The 23,209-nt window shown below is 41.1% G+C and overlaps 2 protein-coding genes and 1 long non-coding RNA gene across 3 annotated transcripts in view; 2 read left to right on the top strand and 1 right to left on the bottom strand.

Moving 5' to 3' along the window:
* The window catches only part of RAB22A (RAB22A, member RAS oncogene family), a 35,028-nt gene extending 25,772 nt beyond the window's left edge, over window positions 1-9,256 (top strand). Inside the window, exon 7 of the mRNA XM_048819693.2 lies at window positions 470-9,256. Within this exon, the coding sequence (XP_048675650.1) occupies window positions 470-567 (98 nt within the window). The 3' untranslated portion in view covers window positions 568-9,256. The remainder of the gene's footprint in view (window positions 1-469) is intronic.
* Window positions 9,203-18,492, bottom strand: LOC125622099 (uncharacterized). Its single transcript, XR_007352650.2, has 2 exons — window positions 18,335-18,492; window positions 9,203-11,303 (listed from the first exon to the last, which is right to left on the bottom strand). It is a non-coding gene; the product is annotated as an uncharacterized LOC125622099 (long non-coding RNA).
* VAPB (VAMP associated protein B and C) overlaps window positions 18,491-23,209 on the top strand; it is a 62,735-nt gene continuing 58,016 nt past the window's right edge. Inside the window, exon 1 of the mRNA XM_048819692.2 lies at window positions 18,491-18,774. Coding sequence (XP_048675649.1) covers window positions 18,717-18,774 — 58 coding nt within the window. The 5' untranslated portion in view covers window positions 18,491-18,716. The remainder of the gene's footprint in view (window positions 18,775-23,209) is intronic.

Raw genomic sequence — 23,209 nt, 5'->3', positions numbered from 1 at the left:
AAGCTATTTAATATTTTTTACTTTAAACTAAAAAAATTTAAAGACTCCATGGAAGTAGTTAAATACTTTCTTTACTACTGACTTTAACTACAACTTAGATTCTTTTGTAACTATTTATGGAAATCAGGAAGCTATTTTTCTTATGCATTTAGTTGATTTTGAATAAATTTTGATGCTTGAAAAATGCCAAAGCAGATCATGTTGTTTAAGCATTAATCTTAGGGATATAGGGTGAGATCTGAAACACTACTCTGGCACTTTTACACAGAGAAAAGGGGCCAGTGCAGGGATGAGGAGTCCTAAAGCCCCGTATCTATTCAGGAAAGAAGGGAACCTGCCCTTCCGAGGGGCTCCCTCCAAAATCCAATCCGTTGGATTAAATGCTTTTGCAGATATCCGATGCTCTGTAAAAGTAGTTTCAATAATTAATGTAACTCTTGCTATAAACTTTTTTTTTTCTTCTTTATAGGTCGTAGAATTCCATCAACTGACACCAACCCCCCATCTAGCGGTAAGGGCTTCAAACTTAGAAGACAGCCTTCAGTGACAAAACGCAGCTGTTGTTGACTGATACTTTAGAAAATCAGACTTGTTTTGAAAGTAGGTGGTCTTGGAAGCTAATAGTTTATGTTGAGTATACATTATTGGTCTTAGAACTTATCTGCCTGATGTTCATACTTCAAGGTCCCACAAAAATGGACCAGCTCATCTGACATCTGTCTGTCACAGAAGAGACTGCAGTCGTGATAATGTCAGCCTGTTTATTTACAACATGTATAGTGTCTCTTGTATTCAAAGGGAATCCATCATTAGTTCTTTGGCCTTGCGTGAAAGGAATGTCGACATATGGATGGTAGGACTGAAATGTTTAATAGTTTTGTAATCAACATTATATGTAATGTTTTTTGTAAAAGGGAAACGAGCACTTTTGTGGTCCAGAGGGATGAGGAAGGGGGAAGAAACAGCCCTGTTTAAATAGTGACTTTAATCATAAGGCTATTCTGCTACCCTTTCAATTGTTATAATGAGCATTATTTTAAATATAATTGTGGCTAATCCAAAGTACAGTGAGGCAATTGGTTGTAGATGGCTACAAAATAAGTTACTGATAAAAAAATGAGCAAATCAGCCCATCCAGTCCCCAGATCCCACTTGCACTTTTTATTTAAAAGTAATCTGAACAAACAAGCAATGAATTTTAAACCATAGACAATCTTACCTTTTCATGCTGGCTTAATCATTTAAAGGCAAACTGATACATTTATAAGCACCTATTTGTTTTAGTAAGCATTTTTACAATTAAAAATGGTGGTGGAAGAGAACCTAGATGAAACTCTTTCTAAATTTAAACTTGAGCATGACTGACTGACAACAGATGCCATCAATAGTTCTAGTAAGACTTTAATATTTTGGGGGAAAGTTCTTTATTGCTTCGCATGTGTAAAGTGTTTGTACTATATTTATGAGACCAATGCCTAAACTATTATAAATTATGTAAAAGCAGTTGAGAAATCAGCTTTCTTCAGTCTTTCCATTCCTCACCCATTGACAGAGTCCCTGGGGATCTCCAACAATTCTATCCCTGCTTGTGAGGTCTTACATTGCAGTGACCTCTTCCAGAAGAAGATTGGGTGATACTTCCCTCCTATCACATCTGCATTTCTGCTTGAAATGGCTGGTAGATGTTGCTGTTGGTGAAGCATGTGGCTTGTCCATTGAGCAGATCACCTCTGCAGTGCACCCAATCCTTGCTGGCTAGGCACACAAACAGGAAACCACATCCAAGTCATGTATGGTAGCGTAGATCGTTACCTCTTGGTTCCTGGGTCTAGCCCAAATAACTTTTTAATTACTTGGCTTTTTTTTTTTAAGCAAATCAGCTTTTCGCTTATGTTGTATTGTTTTTCGTACATTTTATATTAAACTATAAATTGACCATATCCTTTTATGCTATTTTCATTATTTATTTTTAGTTTCCTCTAGAACTAGTAGAGAACTTCTTATTTTTTAAAGGAAGAGTATTTTCAATATTTGAGTTTAAGTTTTGATTCTGAAATTAAAGCCATGTCTGTGGTATTTGTTCTCGATTTGTAATTTGGCATTCTGCAATCTTAAGTATTTTAGCTGAAGGAGATTTCAAAGAATAAGTAGGAAATGAAACAGCTTATACTTCAGATTAAATCATACTCAGAATCCTTGTTTCAAAGCTATCCTCAAGCAAAACTATTTTGCTATTATCGTAACAGAAAGCATATTCTGAATGTGGTTAATAAGCTTTAATGAAACATTGGGGTTAAAACTTCTTAAGACCAAGATTTCAAAATGTGGCCTCTATCTGTGGGTATGCAGTCCTTTGAGTGTGCACTTCTGTTTGCTGCAATAGCATACACATGCTCAAACTCCCTGCATGTGCAGATGGGTTATGAGCATATAAAGTTTATTGTGTGTGCCCAAAAAGTTGCATGCACATATATGGAGGCTGGTTTCCCTAACAGAGAATCTAACAATGAAGACAGAATAATTATGTATTGGTGTGCATCATGGTTCAGCCCTAAGATATATAATAATATGATTGAAATCTTTGTGTGGCATTTGAAGCAATAGATTATAAACATAAAGTTTAAAGTTTTGTAAAAGCTATGATACAGTATTATATCAAAGCAGGCTAGCAACTGACCACTTAATTATATACAAAAAGAAAAGGCGTACTTGTGGCACCTTAGAGACTAACAAATTTATTTGAGCATAAGCTTTCGTGAGCTACAGCTCACTTCATCGGACTGAAATGTTTAATAGTTTTGTAATCAACATTACAAGTATTCCTTTTCTTTTTGCGGATACGGACTAACATAGCTGCTACTCTGAAACTTAATTACAGTTACTCAAAGCCCTTGCACAATGGCAATAATTAAACGCCAAACTTGTTTGAAAGTTTTGCTCTGTCTTCGGTTAACCAACTGGCAGAGTTCTAATAAATAACAGACCAAGATGTAGTTATCCATTTAATGAAGATAGATTAAAAAATGTTTGATTTCAAAGCTAGTCCTAAAAAGATGTCAAGCAGTATGCTCTTCTGGCACTTCAGTATGCTTTTGTAGCAGAGTTCCCTTTCAGGATAACAAAAAATATATTCCTCTTTTGGGGTTGGGGGGTGTTTACTTGGAAGCATCAGCTCACCATTTTGTAATGCTTGTTTTGTAATCTTGTGTTATCACTGTAACCCCACACTGAAAATATTTTGTACCCTTCAATTACAAATAATTGCTTTTTGTTCCAGCTTCTTATCTAAAGATAAGATTCAGTATATACTTACAGTAGGTTCTGTCGAGCTGCTACTAAATACCATGTTTTGTTATCACATGGTTGCATGGTGTCATAGTTCTACCTGCAAGCTGTTGATGTTGGCAGTGCTTCAGAAGTCTCCTTCCCCATTCCACACCAAGGTATTAGGTACCTTTACTATCTTTAATATAATATGTTCACCTGCCTTGGATTTCTTCAGGCTTATTAATAGTGTTTGAACATAAGAATTTTATTGTAAATCTGACAAGTTTCCAGACACTGAACAGCATATTTATTTTTTTAATATCTGTGAAAGATCAATAACATCTCTCATGCAGAAGATCCATTCAGGAAGCCGCAAACAGATTCATACCCTCTAAATTATCACTTCAGTGTCCTTGCACCTAAAAGTGTAGGTTTAAACTCTATTGTCTCCTCACAGAGAATAACTGGCTTAACTACACCTATAAAATATGCATTACTTGAAAAGAAGATATTTGACTCTAGAATTGTAGTAATAGTCTTACAGTAGAGTCCCCAGTCAGGATCCAATGAAGCCATATAGCCATATCTCTTCTTAGCAAATCTTTAAAAACTTGAGAGAGGGCCAAAAAGAGGGTTTTTTTTTTTTCTTCCTTGGACAGCATTTGTTTTTTCCAAATACAGTTTGGTATATGGTAAACTTGGTCACTGGCAAGATAGACTAAGATTAATACATCATCTTCTCTAACAAGCCAGTCCTATATCCTTCCTTTTCTGACTAAATCTTGATGCCTCATAACTCTTCTTCCTTTTACTTTTTTAAATCTATACAAGTGAAATTTCTCTGTAGCTCTGCCCACTCGAATGAAGTATCAGTGTAGTTTTTTTCACCTTTGTACAGTTGTCTTCTGATTCTGAATCACACATTGTTAGACTTAACTTGGGCATTTCCATGTCTTCATTATCAGATTACCTAAAAATACTTTCATGCACGTTAGCTGAGACAAAGTGTCTTGTTAGTATCATGCTTGTTTAAAATGTGTCAGTATGCTGAGATCTAAATTCTTTTGATTCCAGATCCCAACTTGAGTGTTCACTTGTCAATAACCTGGATATTGAAATACAATTACATGAGTAAACGTCTCCCTGGGTCAGAGACATCCATGTAGTTGAGTGTTTGGCTTATTGCAGTTTCATCTCTGGCAGAGCTACGTAGCTTTCCTGCAAATTCTTCTTCCTGCTTGTCTACACTTACATTTTATAGCGCTCTAACTTGCTGGCTCAGGGGTGTGAAAAATCACCCCCCTGAGCACAGCAAGTTTGAGCGCTTTAAAGCGCTAGTGTGGACAGGCTTCCCTGATGGAGGTGGATTACCAGGAGCGCTGGGAGAGCTCTCTCCCAGCACTCACGCGTGACCATACTCACGCTTCAAGGTGCTGCTGCGGGAGCGCTCCCGCAGCAGCGCTTTGAAGTTTCTACTGTAGATGTAGCCTTCATATGTGCTGCACAGTGTTCAGCTGAGTTACTTACATTTTTTGTCCCTAAATAACTTTTGAGTCTGTTCTTTTGGAGGTATTGAGCATCACTGGTTCTAGTTGACTTTCTAAAAACTCTCTCTTCTCTGAAGTAGATCAGGAGCTCCGCACTTCTAAGGGCTCAGCTTTTTAAATGGCTGAAATGCACTCTTGAAAATCTAGCCTCTGATAGTCTCAAAAGGAATGGACTTCTTTGAGGTACGATTTGAATAATGGATGAAAGTAACATTATGCTCTGTGTAGCACAATGCATGTCTTTCTGTAATGATCCTATGCATCTTTTTGAAACTGACAAAGTAGAAACATTTCAGCTTTCTTCAGACTGTGGACAAGACTTACTTGTTTTTCAAATGAAGTATAAAAGTGAAGCAACTGTTGGCTGACATGTCTAAGATAAAGCTTTGGGAGCTGGATAAGTATGCTCCTAAATTTTGGGCGGGGGGGCAAAACCCCACAAAACCACAATGAACTGAACTCTTCAGTCCCAAATATATGCTTAGAAACTGCTTCTCTGATGTATGTGGCTTTACAGTACCATGTTTGTGTGTACCTGCTGAGATCCTCCTATTAAGCCTCTAAATGGACATGCTCTGCCAGTTTACTTATTTTAACAAAAGGCAGAAACATTCCTGGGTTTTTTTTTTCTAGAGGCAAGATTATTGAAAATGCTCTGGAAGCTAGGAATCGGAGTTCTCTTGGGAGTTAACAGTTTTTGCTGCCAAGAAGTTAAAATTATTGAGCTATTTGTTGAAGCTTATTAGAGAAACCACATCTTGTATTACTAGCTTATTTTTGTCTTGCCTGTTTTTAAACTTTAAATTGATGCAGCCCTTAACGTCTAGTGAAATCAGTAATACTTTTTTGCTTGAAGTGCTACAGGATCTGATCCTTAATGTTTTTGATGGGGGCATTCTGTGCAAAATAAATGTGACTTTATGTAACATGAATATAACTTTACTACAAGCACATGTGTTGGGGGTGTTTCACCTCCCATAAAATAGTGTAGTTGGAAAATCTGATAGTTGCTATAGTGTTTTGGAAACATCATTCTCTAAATTGGTCAGGAGACTGGGCATTCATTGTTCACTGTCCAGCTCTCATCAGGGAGCCATTTCTTTCATAGATAGTAAAGCCTTCAATTTAGTTGCTGAAAATAAAATCATTCAAGGTGAATATCTTGCATGATTTAAAAGCTATCCTCAACAGGCTCTTCATGAAGATGTTAAATCTAAACTATTCCTTATTTAATATTACTGGAGACAAACATGATATAAAACACTTAAGATTATGGTGCGGGAAAAGAAGCTTTATCAGTGATGTTTGGATGACTTCCCTCCTTGTGGAAGTGTCTCTAGTTTTTATTGAGAATGAGGTTTTATATTTTTGCTGTGTTGACTACCTTGGGAATTGCAGATTTACAGAAGATGCTGTCTAAATTCCATGGCCTATCTCTCCTTTAGTGAGCCTTGCTCATAAATAGCAATAACTAAACAAAAGTAAAAATTCAAAGCAAATACTTTAAAAAAAAAAAAAAGAAAGAAAGAGAGAGCGGGGGAAGGAGGCAAGAATGTGGATTATGCATGGACATACTCTTACCAGCACCATCTTATTTGTTGAAATAATTTCAGGTTACTCACTTGAGATTCTTGGAAGCTTCCAAAAAATTGATCCAAGACCACAGAGATAAGAACTAAATAAATGTCTAGACTGATTTTGCACTCTTCTAGCAGTTTGAGTTCACAAATAATATTCTCTTTATGCATTCTTATGTAGCTACAGTCAGTCCCTTAATAGAAGAACCATGTGTCCAGAACCAAACTACATAAAAGTTCACTATAAAATTCTACAAAGAAAACTGACAAAATTAATGTTCATTTTACATTCCCAGCTGTATGTTTTATTAGACAACAAAAAAACTTGTTGCGTGTAGAAATGAGATGTTGGCATGTGGATGTTTGAGGCAAAAATAAAATATGGATTCTAGAATAAAACATCTGTAAGCTGTCAGCTGTTCTTTCTCCCCAAAGAATGTGAAGGCAGATGCCTTGTCAAATGGCTCCAACCTGTGGGAGGAAGCAAGCTTGAAACAGCATTTTTCGGTTTCTTATGTAAGAATCCATGTGCCAAATTGTACTTGCCTTTAAACTTAGAAAAATGCCGTCTGATTCTCTGGAGTGTTGAGAAATAAGTGCAGATCTTCTTCCTGGTAATACAACTGGAACCAAAGATGCCGAACTTCGTTATACATTTTTGACCTTCCTGAAATTTATCCAGGCAGTGTCATAGAAAGGAAATCCTGTAGAGGGTGTTTGGCTTCAATTCTATCTGGAAGTTTTCTTCCAGAGTCTGTTTTAACCTGAAATCCTTACTGGCAGCAGGACTTTTTCTGAGACCCTAACAGATGGTTCCATACTGTAATATACATTGTAGGGTTGTACCTCCTGGATCTGACTATGATTTAGGGCCAGATTTTCAAGAGCTCAGCTGTCATGTAGGTGCCTAAATGAAGTGGGCAGATTTTTCAAAAATTCTCCATCTGACAGCAATAACAGTAGCTAAATGCTGAAGGCTTCTGGAAATCTTGCTCCTAATGTTGACAACCTCTAGTGTGAGCATAACTATTTAAAATTGGATCAGATTTTTAAGATTGAGGGCTGGCTTTTTCTTTTCACTTCCACTGGTAGAGTGATCCAGTGGAAGTAGGGGAGGCGACCTGAGTGGCTGCATGTGCCCCTCTTCCTCACCTGTGGGTTTCTCTACATGGGGCATATGATCTAACCTCTAAAGATTTCAACAGAATTTATTGAAACTACTTGAATTCCAGGACACTTACAGAATTTTGGCATTCTCCCAAAAGGAACAATTGTTGACTTTCCCTTTGCGTTATCTAAGAACTTGGAGTTGGTCATTTTATAATCCCCAGAGTTGGTCTTCACTTTTATGGTAAAGAAACCCATTACCTCTGAATCTATTAAAAGGTATTTTTATTTTGTCTTTAGATGTGATTTAATTTTTCTTTGCTCCATTCCTGTTATCCTTCTTTGCATATGTACTGTAATTTTTCAGATGTTGGAAGAAAGCCCCTTTTCTCTCTGGCCTTACCTTTCCTTTCTAGTAATTCCATCCAGTTATTGTTCTAGAACATATTTTAACCCTTTGAGTAGTCAGTGAAAATGGGTTCACCTCTACTTTCGTGTCTTGTTTTGTTACTCATGTTATGATTTGTATGTTCCATGAAGTTGTACTGTACCTTAAACCTATTATGTTTTCTTGACATCTTGCACTATGCTGCAAGGGATTCAGGTTGTAAGGGTTGGCAAATCTTTTTTTCTTCTTCTTAAAGCATCTGCCACAGCAGCAAATATTTGTGAACAAAATGGTAATTCATTAGTACTGCCTTGCAAAACTGTTGTGAAAACACAGTGGACAAGACACATACGTCTACATCCTCCTGGGATAATGTAGAAAGTGTTACTCATTTGCCAAAAACATTACTAACCTAGGATGTGTAAAGGTTTGCAAGACTTTGTTAATAAGACTTACAAATGATTAACTTTTGTATTCTTGAATACAGGGTAATGAGGCTGACAGATACTCTGTGTGTGGCACACCATGTGCTCATGTTACACACAGTGATGGAAACAGTATAAAGACCTATATAGAATGTGTAAATACATTGGCAAATGTTTTTTTTTTTATTCTTCTTCGGATGAAGAAACCATTCCACGTGTCTTAGGGTTTTTTTTTTTTTTTTTAGTTTAAATAAAAAAGGAAAGCATTTAAATTCCTGTGATTAGGGGACAAAAGTAAAAATCTTGATTAAGCATATAATTCCTACAGTATAAGAAGTGTTTGGTCTGTAAACATAAATGGGAAAAAATAATCTTTGTACCAGCAATTCTTGTCCTCCTTCAGAATGTTCTGCTTCTAAAGACTATGTTGGGGGTTAACCTGGTGTAAGGGTTAAAATGTCTGTGCCTTCTTATTTATCATCCATTATTAAAACAAAATTTAAGCTCACAGTTACAAAAGCATTTGTAGTACTGTAAAGTGCACAAATTTACAACCATTGCTTCATTGCATGAAATATAGTCTGATTACTAGTGATGAAATATTGTAAGAATGAATTGCTAAGCTTATGAATGTTTTGAGACTTGATTTTTTTTTTTTTTACGGTCTTCTCTTGGGCTGGTCCTGAGAGTGTACACAGTAAGTCTGTATTGTTGGTTTGTAGATGCTAATGAAGAAAGATAGACTTCTGATCTCTCTTTTTAGTTTGTATTGTTATAGTAGATACTCTGCAAACAATGAGTTAGCATATTGTAAACTGCTTTGTTTCAGCTTAATCATTCATAATAAACTTTTATAATGTAATAACATGCAAAATCACTACCAATGTGATGTATTGTGCAAAAAAGGTGTAAACATTTTATTAATAAAATGTTTTTATAAATGTGCTGGCTTGGTTTCAACAATTTCCCTAGCTATCGAACTCCTCAGAAATATTGTTACATCTCAGTATGTACAGCATAGTGTGTAGGAAGAAGGTTGTAGGAAATACCCCAAGGAAAAAGTGAGTACAAGTAATACTTCAAACATATAATTTTTAAAAACAATGCTACACCTACCATTTTCCATCTAAAAGTTGAATGTTTGTTGCAGGTGCACACACCAAGCAACACAAGACAAACTTACACAAAAGGAGAGAGAGTAATAACAAAGACAGGAAATGCAGCATCTGTCTTTAATGCTTCCTTTCATTTGCCACCTAGCGCCTGAGAAAATATAGACCATCAGAGTTTCATCAGCCACTCCAGGACCTGGCAAACATTTACCAGTCTCAGGCTGTTTAATGCATTGCTTTTAGCTTGCTTTTCTAGTTGCAGGCTCACAGAAGTGTTACACAAGCTGGTATTGTTTTGATTGGGTAAACCAGAACTTCTGTTAAACTGCAGTTTTTTAAAAAAACATTGTTGTTTTTTTTTAATCGTGTCTTAAATCCCTCCCCGCCCCCCCTTTATTTGTCAAATGTTACCTAATGAAACTATGTATTTATGGCCAGGTCTTCAGTGTATGTACAAGAACATAGATTAAACCTGTCAATTCAACATAACATACAGTAGGCTCTAACCAGATCAAACTTGTCTTTGCAGCTGTGGAATCTGCAATAGTTCTTATTGGTTACATAAGCTAGGAAGACCCTTCTCTTTTCACCCTACTCCTTCCCCTGACTGCACAGACCCCTGCTGTGTCTGTGTAAAATGGATTTTGGCATTGTCAATTTAAACCAAAATCTCAGGAATGGAGATTAATGCTATTCATATATGGTTTGGGTTTTTGAGTATGAGGCTGAGGGACTAAACTTTGTTCTATAGAAACAATATACATCTGCAGTTGTGTATACAAAACATATCTGTAATCATATGACTAACCTGAATGTTCACTCCCTGCAGTTTTGCACACAATTAGCTAATCGTGGTCATAGGTGCATGCAGTTCCGGGTGTGCCTGTGACATGGTAGTTAGGTGAGCAATTGCATACACATTTTGCATGTGTAACTTACTTAAAAATAAGACGAGCATAAGAAACATCTCCATCTTGTAAGTATAAAACCATTAGAGTGAAGCAGAAGTGCTCTAAACTACAAAAATGGAAAAGAGAATAATACATAAGAACGGTTTTCTGTAAAGATGTCTTTAACCACCAGTGAGCAATAGACTGAGCAGAAATGCAGATCACTGAGTCAGTTTAAACTAAGGCTATTTATCCAAAAGTCCTTTTTTTTTTTTTGGTCTCTTAGAGTTTGGAACATCCAGTTTGATCTAGAGTATGTGAATCTTTCTGGGAGGTGATACACCTCTGGCGCTACTACAATCTGAGTGACCTGCCTTAATCACTGCCCATTGTTTTTGGTTCCTGGAGGAGGTATGGCAGCCCTCCCTCAAGCGGTAGGACACAATCATACATAAACTCTTCATTTAGTACAATGGACCCCAAAGATACTTAAACTTAATTCAATAAGGCCTTCTAAGGATATGGCAGGAAGTTGCCATGTCTGTCAGTCACAAAGCCATGTGCTGCTGCTGTTGTGAGGTCATGCCAGCATCATTGTGCAGCTTCTGCAAATTGTGTATGAAGTGAGTGTATTTGGTACTTCATCTTGATGTTTTGATCAAGGAGCATCTTTGTCCCTACCTGCTGATGTAGAAGGAAAAAATGGACTGCCGGTGTTTGTCCAAGTCTGTCTGTCTGAGCCAGAAAGAGAAGAGGCAGCCAAGCTGACTGAAGACTATTCCTCTTGGTCACTCCACACAGCTGTTACCATTGGGAAGCAGAAAGAAGAGGGTTCCTCCACAATAATAAAGGGGGGTGCAACATCCTCATTGAACCCAGAGGTCAAGTGTTGAAAAAGGCCCCCCAACCTAATTAACAGGCTCCTCCTTTTTCCTACAAAGGGAACTGCTGTAGGCCGTGACTTGAGCAGCTTCCGCATCCTGGATAGCCCTAGCAATGGAAGAAGAAAGAAAGTGAGAATAGGGAGGCCCACTATATATTTACTTGTGCCCCCTTCCCCTCTGAGCATGTCAGATGCCTGCTTGCAGTTGACACTTTGTCCCTTTGCTTGTTGGGAATCTCATCCCCCTGACTTGGTTGGCCTGATGCAGTTAGTCAGTTACTGATCCTGCTGCAGCTTACATGCACCACTAGGTTGAAGAGTAGCTGGTTAAAGCTGAACTCAGGCAAGATGGAGGTGAAGCTGGTAAGAAAAAGGAAGCCTTAAAGAACTGCCTCCACTAACAATAGCATCTGCCTTCCGCCTGCTTGCAAAGCCAGACTCTGTTATACTAGGCCCTCTACAAACATGTAATAAATGGCAGTCTTATGTACACATCCCACGCTGAGCCTGACCCAGCTTCCATCAAGTCAACAGAAAGGTGGCTTCAGTGGGAATTGCATGGAAGGTTCAACAACGTTTCCTATATAAATGAAATCTTTTAGTTACATACTAAAAATGTGTGTAGACCTTTATAAACAGCGCCTTCCCCTCTTAGTGTGTGAAGGCAAGCTATCAAAATATCCTCTGCCCTACACCTACCTAGGAATTTATTTTTAGCCAAACTTGATTAGTGTGGGATGCTAGAATTTTAATTAAAAGGTCTGTTGCAATGTGCTTCTAGCTAAAGGATTATGGTCAATGTAACATAGAAAACTGTCAGTAAGGTCTGCATAGGATCAATTATAAATGTATATAGAAGATGGAAATGAAACCCTCTCCTTAGTTACTACCTAGTACTAATGCTATAAGCATGCAGTATTCCCCTTCCAGCTTTTGATACTATAATTTTAAGATGTTTAACCAACAGCAGACTTCACAAAAGCAAGAAATTTTGGAGAAAAAAAAAAGTCTATTAATGATAGTGCTATTTCACTTTGTTTCAAGATCTTTATTTTGTCAGAAAATATATTTCAGCATCTTTCTGTCAAGGAGCAAGGTTGCAGTTGACTTGGGAAATAGATATTGGTATGTCTTTGCCGCAGAAGCAATAGAAAAACTTGTTTAATGCATAATGCTCGCTACTGTCCTCCTGCCATCATTTAAGGTATTTCTTTGGCCATGTGCTTGCATAACAGAAATGATTGTGCTTGGGAAAATGTACAGCTAGATCCAAATGTTCAGCGTTGAATATGAATGTACTGGCAAGAAAAATAGTATGCCCCCAGAACCACATCTTTGCACCTGGAAGTTAGATAACTGCATGCAAACTGCCTGATTTGTGCACAGAACTTGTGAAGATGCAGCTTCCCCAATGTAGACCAAGTCTAACTCAATGTTTAAGGTAAACAGTTTTATTAGTTAGAAGAAATAATTCCAGCACACCGCTCGAGAAGGAGTTTACAGTCAGATAAGGGTACTCATCCATACTACCCCACCTCTCCATTAACAATTTGCCTGGCAACAAATTACCATATAGTCCCACCATTACTGGATTGTTAAAAAATTCACAGTTGAGCCTGTAGGTGGTTTTGGTGTATGCCCAACTCTGCAAATGTGATCCCTACAGCACTAAATATACACAGTTAATCACTTGTAACAAAAGCCTGACAAACTATGTTCATTAGGTTCATAATTTTTCACTTTCATGACTAGAATTTTTACATGCTTAAACATTTCATGCTGGAAGCAAACATAGGTGAGCCCTCCAAAACCAAGCATATGAGTCAGGTTCGAAGATGCCAGTCACATTGCACTCAGTAGAATAATGCAACTCTACAAATCTTTTAGATCACCAAATGTTTTTAAACATCCTTGGCTCCTCAGGCACAAGATCTTTGAAAAGGTATAAGCAGCATATTGTATGCTTGCTTATTTATTTACTTTGGGTAAATATACGTTTCCTCTACAGAATTTTTAGGATACTTGGAATTCTAAGATTTTCCTCTGACCTGCTCTGAATCCTGATAATATTTTATAAAAACGAAGCTTTGTACCTGTCTGCAAGCTTTCTACTGATTGCTCTTTATGGTTATGGATTGATGCCCAGCTTAATGGGGTCAATCTGTTTATGAAAATAAATAAAACAATGTAAGAGGTTATCAGAACTGTAGAAGGCAAACTTCAGAGTATCATAAAATTATAATATGGAGAATAGGTGGCCTAAAGAAGTTCTGTACTTTCTGGAGCAGTAAACATATGAAATGTCCTCTTGTTTCAAATCTGAATGAATGTTGCTTGATAATTTTGTTTTATGGTGGTGCAGTAAATTAGAACCCGACAAAGGGCAGTAATAGTTGGCCAGAGTGTCCCTGATTCCAGGCCAGTAGAATGGAAGTGAGGGACATTCCAGGCACAGGGAAAAAAAACAAACAAAACTGCACGGTTCACCTTGTGCATTATTTGACCATTTTTCCTCCATCTAGAAAAAGAATTTGGCCACAATACAATTTCCCATTGAAGTCAATGGTAAAACTCCCCGACTTCAGTGGTGCAGGTCAGTTTTGCCCATAATCAGTTGTCACTTATGCTACATAATATGGAAAATTAAATGCTATAAAATAAAAAAAAAATCAAAGATGCTCCCCAGCAAACGAAAACAAGATGGAACAGGTTGAGTATCCAAAGAGAGACCAGGTCAGAGCAGCTGAAACACAGCAACAAATATGGAGAAGAGCAGCTGAAGTATTGGTATGTGGTATAAATACTGCAGAAACATACTTGTACAGACTTCTTTGGGGTGCAGATCATAATATAACTATTCCACTTAGTGATGCAAATTTTCACGACCATCAATCATTCCCTACTGCTCATGTTGCCAAAGACTAGAGCCTTGTCAATGCAAAGCTCAGGTCCTCTTAGCTCTGTATATATTATTTACATGTGTTTGGATGAAAGTATTCAGATTATATACAGTTATAAAATCTGTGTGTTATACATTTCTATTTTACATACGAAACAGATGGAGTTTGTATCAATATGATAACTGCAGAGCATTGTGAAAAAATGAGTTTATCACCTTTTTCTGCCTATTAATCCAGTTAATTGGGACTTTAACAAACCAAACACCTATGCACCTTCAACAGACACCCCTTTTAAAAGTCAACCTGCCTCAAGATTTTCTCATTCCTGTAAATGGGAATCCACCTCCCCCCCCCACTCCCCTACACACACATTACACCTCTCCAAGGCCTAGGATAGGCAAAATTCAGCTCTGAATGAATGAGTTTTTCTGTATGTAAAAAATCAGACTTTATAGACTATAATCTTTGCTGCTATTCCAAACTCCAGCTTGATTAAACTGTTATACCATACCATCATATATTCTGTATGCCACATCTGTACAGAAACACTATTTTAGCAATGTTTTAAAGTTTTTAGAAATCGTATTAGAATTTTTTAATCACCTGATGCATAAAGCCAGATGCTTTAATTACTATGAGTTAAATTAGTACAAAGCTCAGAGAGAGTCTTAAAACACCTAAAAATAACATAAAACTGCTTTTCCTATACATAAAAATCTCAGTTTTAAAGTATATCTTAGTCCATTCCAGGGCTAGCTGTGAGTACTGGGCTCCATTGGAAAATCAGAATTTCCCCTTTTCTGTGGTCTAAAAATCCAATCTCCAGATACAGAGTCATGAGACATCAGACTTTAAACTCATGATGTTATGTACAGAAAAGTTATTAACAGATATCTTTAATGCCTTGGACTGGGGTAATTTTGCAGACTCAAAATTCCACATTTAGAGTCAGAAGATGGAATCGTTTCTTTATCCCTTTGATGGTTTTTTAATTATTATTATTTAAAGCTGTTCAGGAGAATGGAATATTTGACTAAATCCTAGGGACACAGATTACAGGGCGCAAAAGTACAGATGAGGTGGTCAAAGGCGCATGATTCATTTATCACCATGGTTCTGCAATTTATCATTTTGATACCACCTCCACCTGTAAACAAGAACCTTTCATTGCTCTTCATCATCTACCATACTCAACGAACTCACTGCATAAATAAAAGTGTTTCTGCAGCTCTGGTCTACAGAATCAGGTTCTAAACAAACAGGATGAAATAAAGCTGCCATGAGATGATGGAGGTAAATACGGTACTTTTTCTTATCTCAGTACTACGGGAAAGAATGGAGAGTCTAAATTGCATATTCAACACTTTTTCATACGTCATTTAAGTATTGCTTGTTATTTGCTGGGCCTTTTCCTCTTTACTACTACATTTTTTTGAGCTATTTGTAGAGGCAAGTGAACATCTTACAATTCAGAATAAATACTCTTGGCCATGTTAAAGACTGGTTCTTGTATCTAACAAGTCTATCCCTATCTGCTTCAGGCTGCACCCAAGTTCTGCACGGACTATTCAAAGATTGTGCACTTAGCCTGCTGCATGCTTTACCTAGGCTCTGCACCCAACCTGCTGTGTGGTATACTCTGGCATTTCACATTATCCCTGGCCAAGTTCTAGCTCTGCACAGTTCCCACAGACTGTCCCCTGCAGACTATTCTCAAGGTATATGTCGAGTCCAGCACCTGTTTCACCCAGACTGAACCCATCCTGGTCGTGATATTCCCAGGATGCAAGTCTAGCCTATTCCATACTGCTCCCAGACTGTTAAATTACGCACCTACCTAAATACCACCTTAAACTATGTATCTCTACTATTGCATCATATCCCTATTATTCCCAGGCTCTATAACCATCCGGCACATGCTGCGCCCTGGCTTAGCAGTCAGCCCAGCATGCACATTTTGTGGTCTGCACCATCCCAATCCCACAACCAGACAAGACAAGCTACTGGCCAGTGCTCTCAAGACCAGAATTTGGCACCCTTACTGCTACTAAGTAGTACTTTCCAAGTAGTTCTTCAATTTAAATACATGGGGCTGCTTGCAGAGAGAGCTACAGGAGTAAGGGTGGCAGAATCCAGTCCTGGGCCCACCAAAATCACCTGTTGCCTTCACAAATTGCTCCTCCCAAGCAATGCACTCAGTCTGGTGCACGTTCTACTCTGGCCTTGCACTCTCCTTCCCTCCCGCTCCCACCCTGCTCAGTGTGGAGCTGACCTGGCCCTGCCTTACGCACTCCCCTTCTCCAGGGCCGGATTAACACAGGGGCTTTAGGGGCTGCAGCCTCGGGCTAAGAGGGGGCCCCCACAAAAATAAATCCATAATTATATACCATTCATTGGTTAGCAACCCATTGATTGTGATCGACTGGTCGATCCTGGAGCCTCTGCCAGTCAATCGCGATCTCCGGGCTGCTAGAAGTCCAGCAGTGCAGCAGGGCTCATGCAGGCTGCCTGCATGCCATGGCCCCACACCACTCCCGGAAGCAGCCAGCTGCTGGTACATCTCTGCGGCCCCTGGTGGGTCGGGGAAGGGGGCGGGAGGCTCCATGCACTGTCCTGTCCCCAGCACTGGCCCAGCCAATGGGAGCTTCAGGGGCAGCACTTGCGGGCACAGACAGAGCATGGAAACATGCTGTCGCCCTCTGCCCAGGGGCGCACAGAAATGTGCCAGCAGCTGGCCGCTTCCAGGAACGGCTTGTGGCTATGGTAGGCAGGCAGGTAGCCTGTCTGAGCCCCGCTGCGCCGCCAGCCAGGAGCCACTGGTGCTAAGCACTTCCCGGCTGGAGCCTGCACCTTGCACTCCCTCCTGCACCACAACCCTCTGCCCCAGGTCAGAATCCCCTCCTGCACCCAAACGCCCTCCCAGAGCCCATGCCCCCTCCTGCACTCCCACCCCAGGTCAGAATCCCCTCCTGCACCCAAACACCCTCCCAGAGCCCGCACCCATCACCCTCTCTTGCACCCCCACCCCAGGTCAGAATCCCCTCCTGCACCCAAACACCCTCCCAGAGCCCGCACCCATCACCCTCTCTTGCACCCCCACCCCAGGTCAGAATCCCCTCCTGCACCCAAACACCCTCCCAGAGCCCACACCCATCACCCTCTCTTGCACCCCCACCCCAGGTCAGAATCCCCTCCTGCACCCAAACACCCTCCCAGAGCCCACACCCATCACCCTCTCTTGCACCCCCACCCCAGGTCAGAATCCCCTCCTGCACCCAAACACCCTCCCAGAGCCCGCACCCATCACCCTCTCTTGCACCCCCACCCCAGGTCAGAATCCCCTCCTGCACCCAAACACCCTCCCAGAGCCCACACCCATCACCCTCTCTTGCACCCCCACCCCAGGTCAGAATCCCCTCCTGCACCCAAACACCCTCCCAGAGCCCACACCCATCACCCTCTCTTGCACCCCCACCCCAGGTCAGAATCCCCTCCTGCACCCAAACACCCTCCCAGAGCCCACACCCATCACCCTCTCTTGCACCCCCACCCCAGGTCAGAATCCCCTCCTGCACCCAAACGCCCTCCCAGAGCCCACACCCATCACCCTCTCTTGCACCCCCACCCCAGGTCAGAATCCCCTCCTGCACCCAAACGCCCTCCCAGAGCCCGCACCCATCACCCTCTCCTGCACCCCAACACTCTGCCCCAGCCTGGAGCCCCCTCCTGCACCCAAATGCCCTCCCAGAAAGAAACGACTATGACAGCTGTCCTAAGGTAAGAAGTAGGCTATTTTGAATTAACTATATTCTACATGTTTTAAGACTGAAATAGAACCACAGAACAGCTCTATGGTAATGAAAAGGCAAGTTCAGTATAGCGTTAATAGCCTCGCTGCCATAACTGGGATCATTTTGTTTTAAATTAGGGAAAAGACTTGTATACAGGGGCGCCGCAAATAGCCTAATAGCCCAGTGCCCGCAGGAGAGTTAATCCGGCCCTGGCTTCTCCCTCCGCGCAGTGTGCCCTGGCCCAGCCTCAATCACTCCCTCTCCTTGCGCCTAGCTGCTGCGCCCCGGCCCTGCCCTGCGCGCTCCCCTCCCCCACACTGAGCGCCGTGCCCCGGCTGGCCCTGCCTTGCGCGCTCCCTCCCCTCGCCCCGCCCCGCCCCGCCCCGCTCCGCGCGCTCCCCTCCCCTCGCCCCGCCCTTGCCCTGCCTCGCGCCCTCCGTGCTGCACCTTGGCCCCTGCCTCGCTTGCGCGCTCCCCTCCCAGCCCCGCGCGCTGCGCCCTGGTCCGCCGGGCCGCTCGGCGCCGCGCGCAGGGGCTGTTCGCTGTGGCGGCGGCTGGAGGGCGACGTCAGCGGTAGCCTCTCTCTGGGCCCCTCCGTGCTGCATTATCCCCGCCCCCTTCCCCGCCCAGGGACCCTGTGAGGGGAGCGTGTGCGAGCCCGGAGCCTCCTCGCCGCGCAGCCGCCGCCTGACGCCCCCACCCCGTCTAGAGGCGCCGCTGCCGCTCCCCTTCCTCCCGCCCGCCGGTCACCCGCGGCTCGGGGGTTATTAAACCCGCCGGGCGCGTCCCCGCTGTCCCCACCCCCCTCCCGGTGCCGCCGCCGAGGAACATGGCGAAAGTGGAGCAGGTCCTGAGTCTCGAACCGCAGCACGAGCTGAAATTCAAAGGTGAGGAGCGGCCGCGGGGCCCGGCGCTCCCTCGGCGGCCGCTGCCAAGGGCTGGGCTCCAGCGGCAGCCATTTTCCGGGGGCTGGCGCTCGGCTCCAGCGGCTCAAATGTCCTTTGCGGGCCCTGGCCCGCATCCCCGCCGCTCTGCGGGCCTCCTACCGCTCCCTTGGGGGGGCAGGCGGCGGTGCCCCCGGGGGTCTGCGTGGGGGCGCTGGGTGCTTCCGTCCGCCCCTAGGTCTGGACCCCCGGGGCTCTGCTCCGGCCTCGCCCCAATCCCCCGGCACCAGGCATGCCGGGAGCCCTGAAATTGCGAGGGACCACAAAGAGTGGGGAAGGGGTGTGAAATGTTTCTTGTCCTTTTCTGGGGTGTTTCCTGGGAAGGAGGGGGTGTCTTGTAGTGTGTGTGTGTGTGACACACACAATTGTGTGGTGTTGTGTAGTCAGAAGACTCCAGCTTCAGATTTCTCAGCTTCCCCCCGCCCACTCCAGAGAAGCCCTACACTGAAATAATCTGACCTTCTATGTCGCCTCGGTGGTATCATTAGGACAGGATGAGAAACAACCCTTCTACCTTTTTTCTTCTATGTATGATTGCTCTCTGCCTTGAGTTTGTCTCATGGTGGGTGTAATTCAGTATGACTATATATATGGCGTCTTTTATGTGAGCTGTATCCTGACATACTCCTATGGATTAAATAATCTGATTGTGGTCTTAATTACTAGCTCTGGCTGCTGTGATTTTTAGAGGTGTAGTCAAAGAAGAATAAAAATATTTTACGCTGAGATAGAAGCCACCACTTGGCATAAGTGAATGGTTTTGTGGCTCCTACTTCCTGGAGCAGCTTTACAGCCATCTGAAAGCTGTCAGAATTACATGTAGCTGGACCATACAGGGCCCTGGAACATGTGGAATGGATTTCAGTTTGTGTATGAAAGAAAATCTGGGATTTCTGGCCTTGAATCTGGTAATATTTTTTTCTTTATTTTATAAACTTCTAAAATAAACACATTCCTAATAATATGTTCAGGATTTTATTTTAAAGAAGAACCTCCTGTGAACAGATTAACTTTATTTGCTCTTAAATTATGATGTTACAACAGTCCAGTCCATCAAGTTGTAACACAATCTACTTAAGTTACATATCAACATTGATAAATTTGCAATATCCCTATATATTTGTTAACTTAGTCATTAATAAATATCTCAAAAATAATATGGTAAACAGTTATTAAAAAGAACAAAAACATAGTAACAAATATGATATGGAGTGAATGTTTTTATTTTGTTGCAAATTAAGATAATTGCATGTTGCCAAGGCAATAATGAGTTAAACAAAATTTAGAAGCAAACTATTGCAGTATAATATAATATAAAAATAAAAATTTAGCCAGTAATTTCCATTCCAAAATTATTTCCATCAGATTTAAAAATCAGCATCGAATGTGTATGGACAAAAGTACTGACCTTTAATCAGCATTCAGTTGTGACTGAAACATAATAATTATTTGTTGGGGGGCTGGAGTTGTACATTGTTTCTCTTTCACAAAACACAATCAGTTTTAACAACTCCCAAGATCTGCTGGGATAGAGAGATGACCAGTTGTTGATCAAATAATGCACAGCTTCAAGATTCAGGACTAAACTGTTAGCATCAGTGAAATTGTCAGCTACTCACTAGATTTTATTTATTTTACAGCCATATGACAGGAATAGTAATGTGTGAAGGACAGTGATTTCTACGGTTTGATATACTGTAGCATTATGATAAGAGGAAACATACCATGTAAATGTCAAGTGACAATTTTCAGATATTAAATGACTTGATTTAAACTTGTGCTTAAACATCTACACTAGAACAAGATTTATCATAATGCATCTTTGGCATGCAAAGATTCAATTATTAGTAATTTTTAGCCAGTTTCCCTGGGGAAAATACCACAGATTTGTTCAGAAAAGTCATATTTTAAGTAATCAGGAAGTTTATTCTGCTCTGGGTAGTGCTTATGTGACCTTTTTTTTTAATTATGTGTTACCTATGAATATGTCAGACATTTCATTTTTCAGCTAGGTACCCTTATTTTAGAAGGGATATTTTGTATCCTATTAGTAGATAAGAATTGCTGAGAGATATCAATAGCAGAAGATACTCCATTCCTTTATATCATTGTGTGCTGCCATGGTGTTCTTCCCTGGAAGATCTCGGAGAACTTTGTAGACACTAGTGACGTCAGTGAAGAAGGATTTTGATCTAAGTTTCATAATGCATATGTTGGATATGGGCGGTATAAAGATCTCGGCACTGAAATAAGGAGTCTGGTGGCACCTTAAAGCCTAACAGATTTATTTGGGCATAAGCTTTCGTGGGTAAAAAACCCATTTCTTCAGATGCATGGAGCCAGTTCAGAGTTGAAAACAGAGGTGAAGTCTCCAACTCTAAAATTATTATACCGCTCTGTTACTTTGGAAGACTAGAAAGATGGTTACCACCTTGAAGAATATATCCAGAGGTGGAGAGCATGCTGAGCTGTAGTATAATGTTGAGAGAGTCTTCCTTGGGATAGACAAGAGAGGGGTTGCTGCCAATTCCTCATTTTCAGGTTACCTAACGTTGTCCATTGTAAGAGATTTTTTTATGCCATTTTTGAAAATCTCTTACACCTCCATTGTTTGCAGCACACCTTTGAAATTCAGCTATGGCATTAGGTCTTTTATTTGTACCAGGGCATGCTGTTCAGGTGTTGTTAAAATCTAATCTGTTTGAAAAAATCACCATTCTTTTTCCCTCACTTGCTATGGCAGGCTGTCAAAATAAGTGAATGTGAACCTTCTATAGCCAAGCACCCTCCACTACCAAGGCAACATCAATGGACTAACCACATACTAAGCTGGAAACTTAGCTAGAGAGGGAAGAAGGAGAGTGAGAGCAAGACCAGGTTCTCCGCTCCCAACCCAGCATATGGCTACAGCAAACCATTCCCTCCACCTCCCCCAGCCCTAGCATCATTTGGAATAGGAGCCTGAACCCCATGTGGTGAAAGAGCCAGTCAGGCTGCCCTGCTCCCAACCCCTTGTTAACTGCCTTCTGCTGTTGCTGGCCAATGTAGTTAGTCCTGTAGCTCAAGTGGTAGACGTTTTTGCTGAAGGTTCAGGGTTCAAACGCTAATGATGTACGATGGAGAGAACTGTTCGAATTGTGTGTGTGTGTGTATATATATATATATACACACACACAATTTCCTTGTAAAAACTAGGAAATTAAATGTAAAAAACTGTTTAAAAGAATATTATTTAGATTACAAAGTCAAGCACTTGAAACATTTTGATAGTTTTTAATTACATGATCATACTGTTTTTTCCACAGGACTCCTGCCTCATTGAGTGTACAGTATGGATCCCCAAGGGGACAAAATTAAAATTGTATAGACACCTTATTGAAAACTAGTTTTAGAGACATGATTGGTCTGTTAATGCCAGCAAGTACAACTTCATTAGGGAGTAACCATTTTAGGACTTAGCTTATTTTAAATATAATTGTAATGCTGTTGCTTCCTGCCCAGGTTGGGGAGATGTAAGGAAGTGTTCTTTAATACAGTAGTCAGAGAAGTTACTAAAATGAAATGGCCTGGATTGAGCAGATGAGATCTTGCATCAGCTTTCTTAGAGGCTAGCCACAGGTAGGCCCTGCGTTGTGAATCAGCAGTGTGCTGTGGTGCTCCCCAGTTGGGAAATAGGAATACTGCCAAATGCATGAATTTAACAACTTGGAAGACAGACCAATAAGAATTACTTCCAGTTGGAAATGCTGTTTCCTGTTCCCAGTGCACAAGCACCTGCTTCTGCATATATGTTTTATGACTCCATGTAACTTCATTTTCTGAAAAGAGCAGAAAAATAACCCTGGAATGAGGTGTACACTTTACTTTTCCTGTTTAATCATAAACACTTCTTTGGCATTGGCTTGAGGCTTGGTAGTGTTTTTTGCAAGCTATCTCTGTCATTAGTTCAGACTTACCCTAAATCCCTTAAATCTGAAAGTGGATGTCTGATGCTTAGGGTAGTTCGTGAACTAGGGTTCTCAGTCCAGTTGCTTGTGGTAATCTTTGTCTACTACAAGCAGCTCATCAGCATAATTGACTATTGCTATCAGTCTCAGCAGAGAGGCTAAGGACTGAATAGGTCATGGAGATGAAACTATCCTGTCTCCTCTACATGTGGTTTCTATACTCCAAGTTCTAAGCATGCTGTTGGTAAGGGTTCTTAGGTAAGAACAATGCAAATTTCCAAAATGTTGTATCTGTGTTGTGGCTAAATGGGGATTTCCTGTGTTGTCACTAGAATGGGTGCTGATCTGTGTACACAGAAATCATTTAAAAAAATCTTCTTAAAAATTGCCCTTTAGATATGAATAAAGAACAAAACTGAAAAAGCATACAG

This window comes from Caretta caretta, chromosome 13, assembly GCF_965140235.1.
Source record: "Caretta caretta isolate rCarCar2 chromosome 13, rCarCar1.hap1, whole genome shotgun sequence".
In the NCBI taxonomy this organism is placed as follows: domain Eukaryota; kingdom Metazoa; phylum Chordata; order Testudines; family Cheloniidae; genus Caretta; species Caretta caretta.
This window is presented reverse-complemented; position numbering and strand designations above follow the sequence as displayed.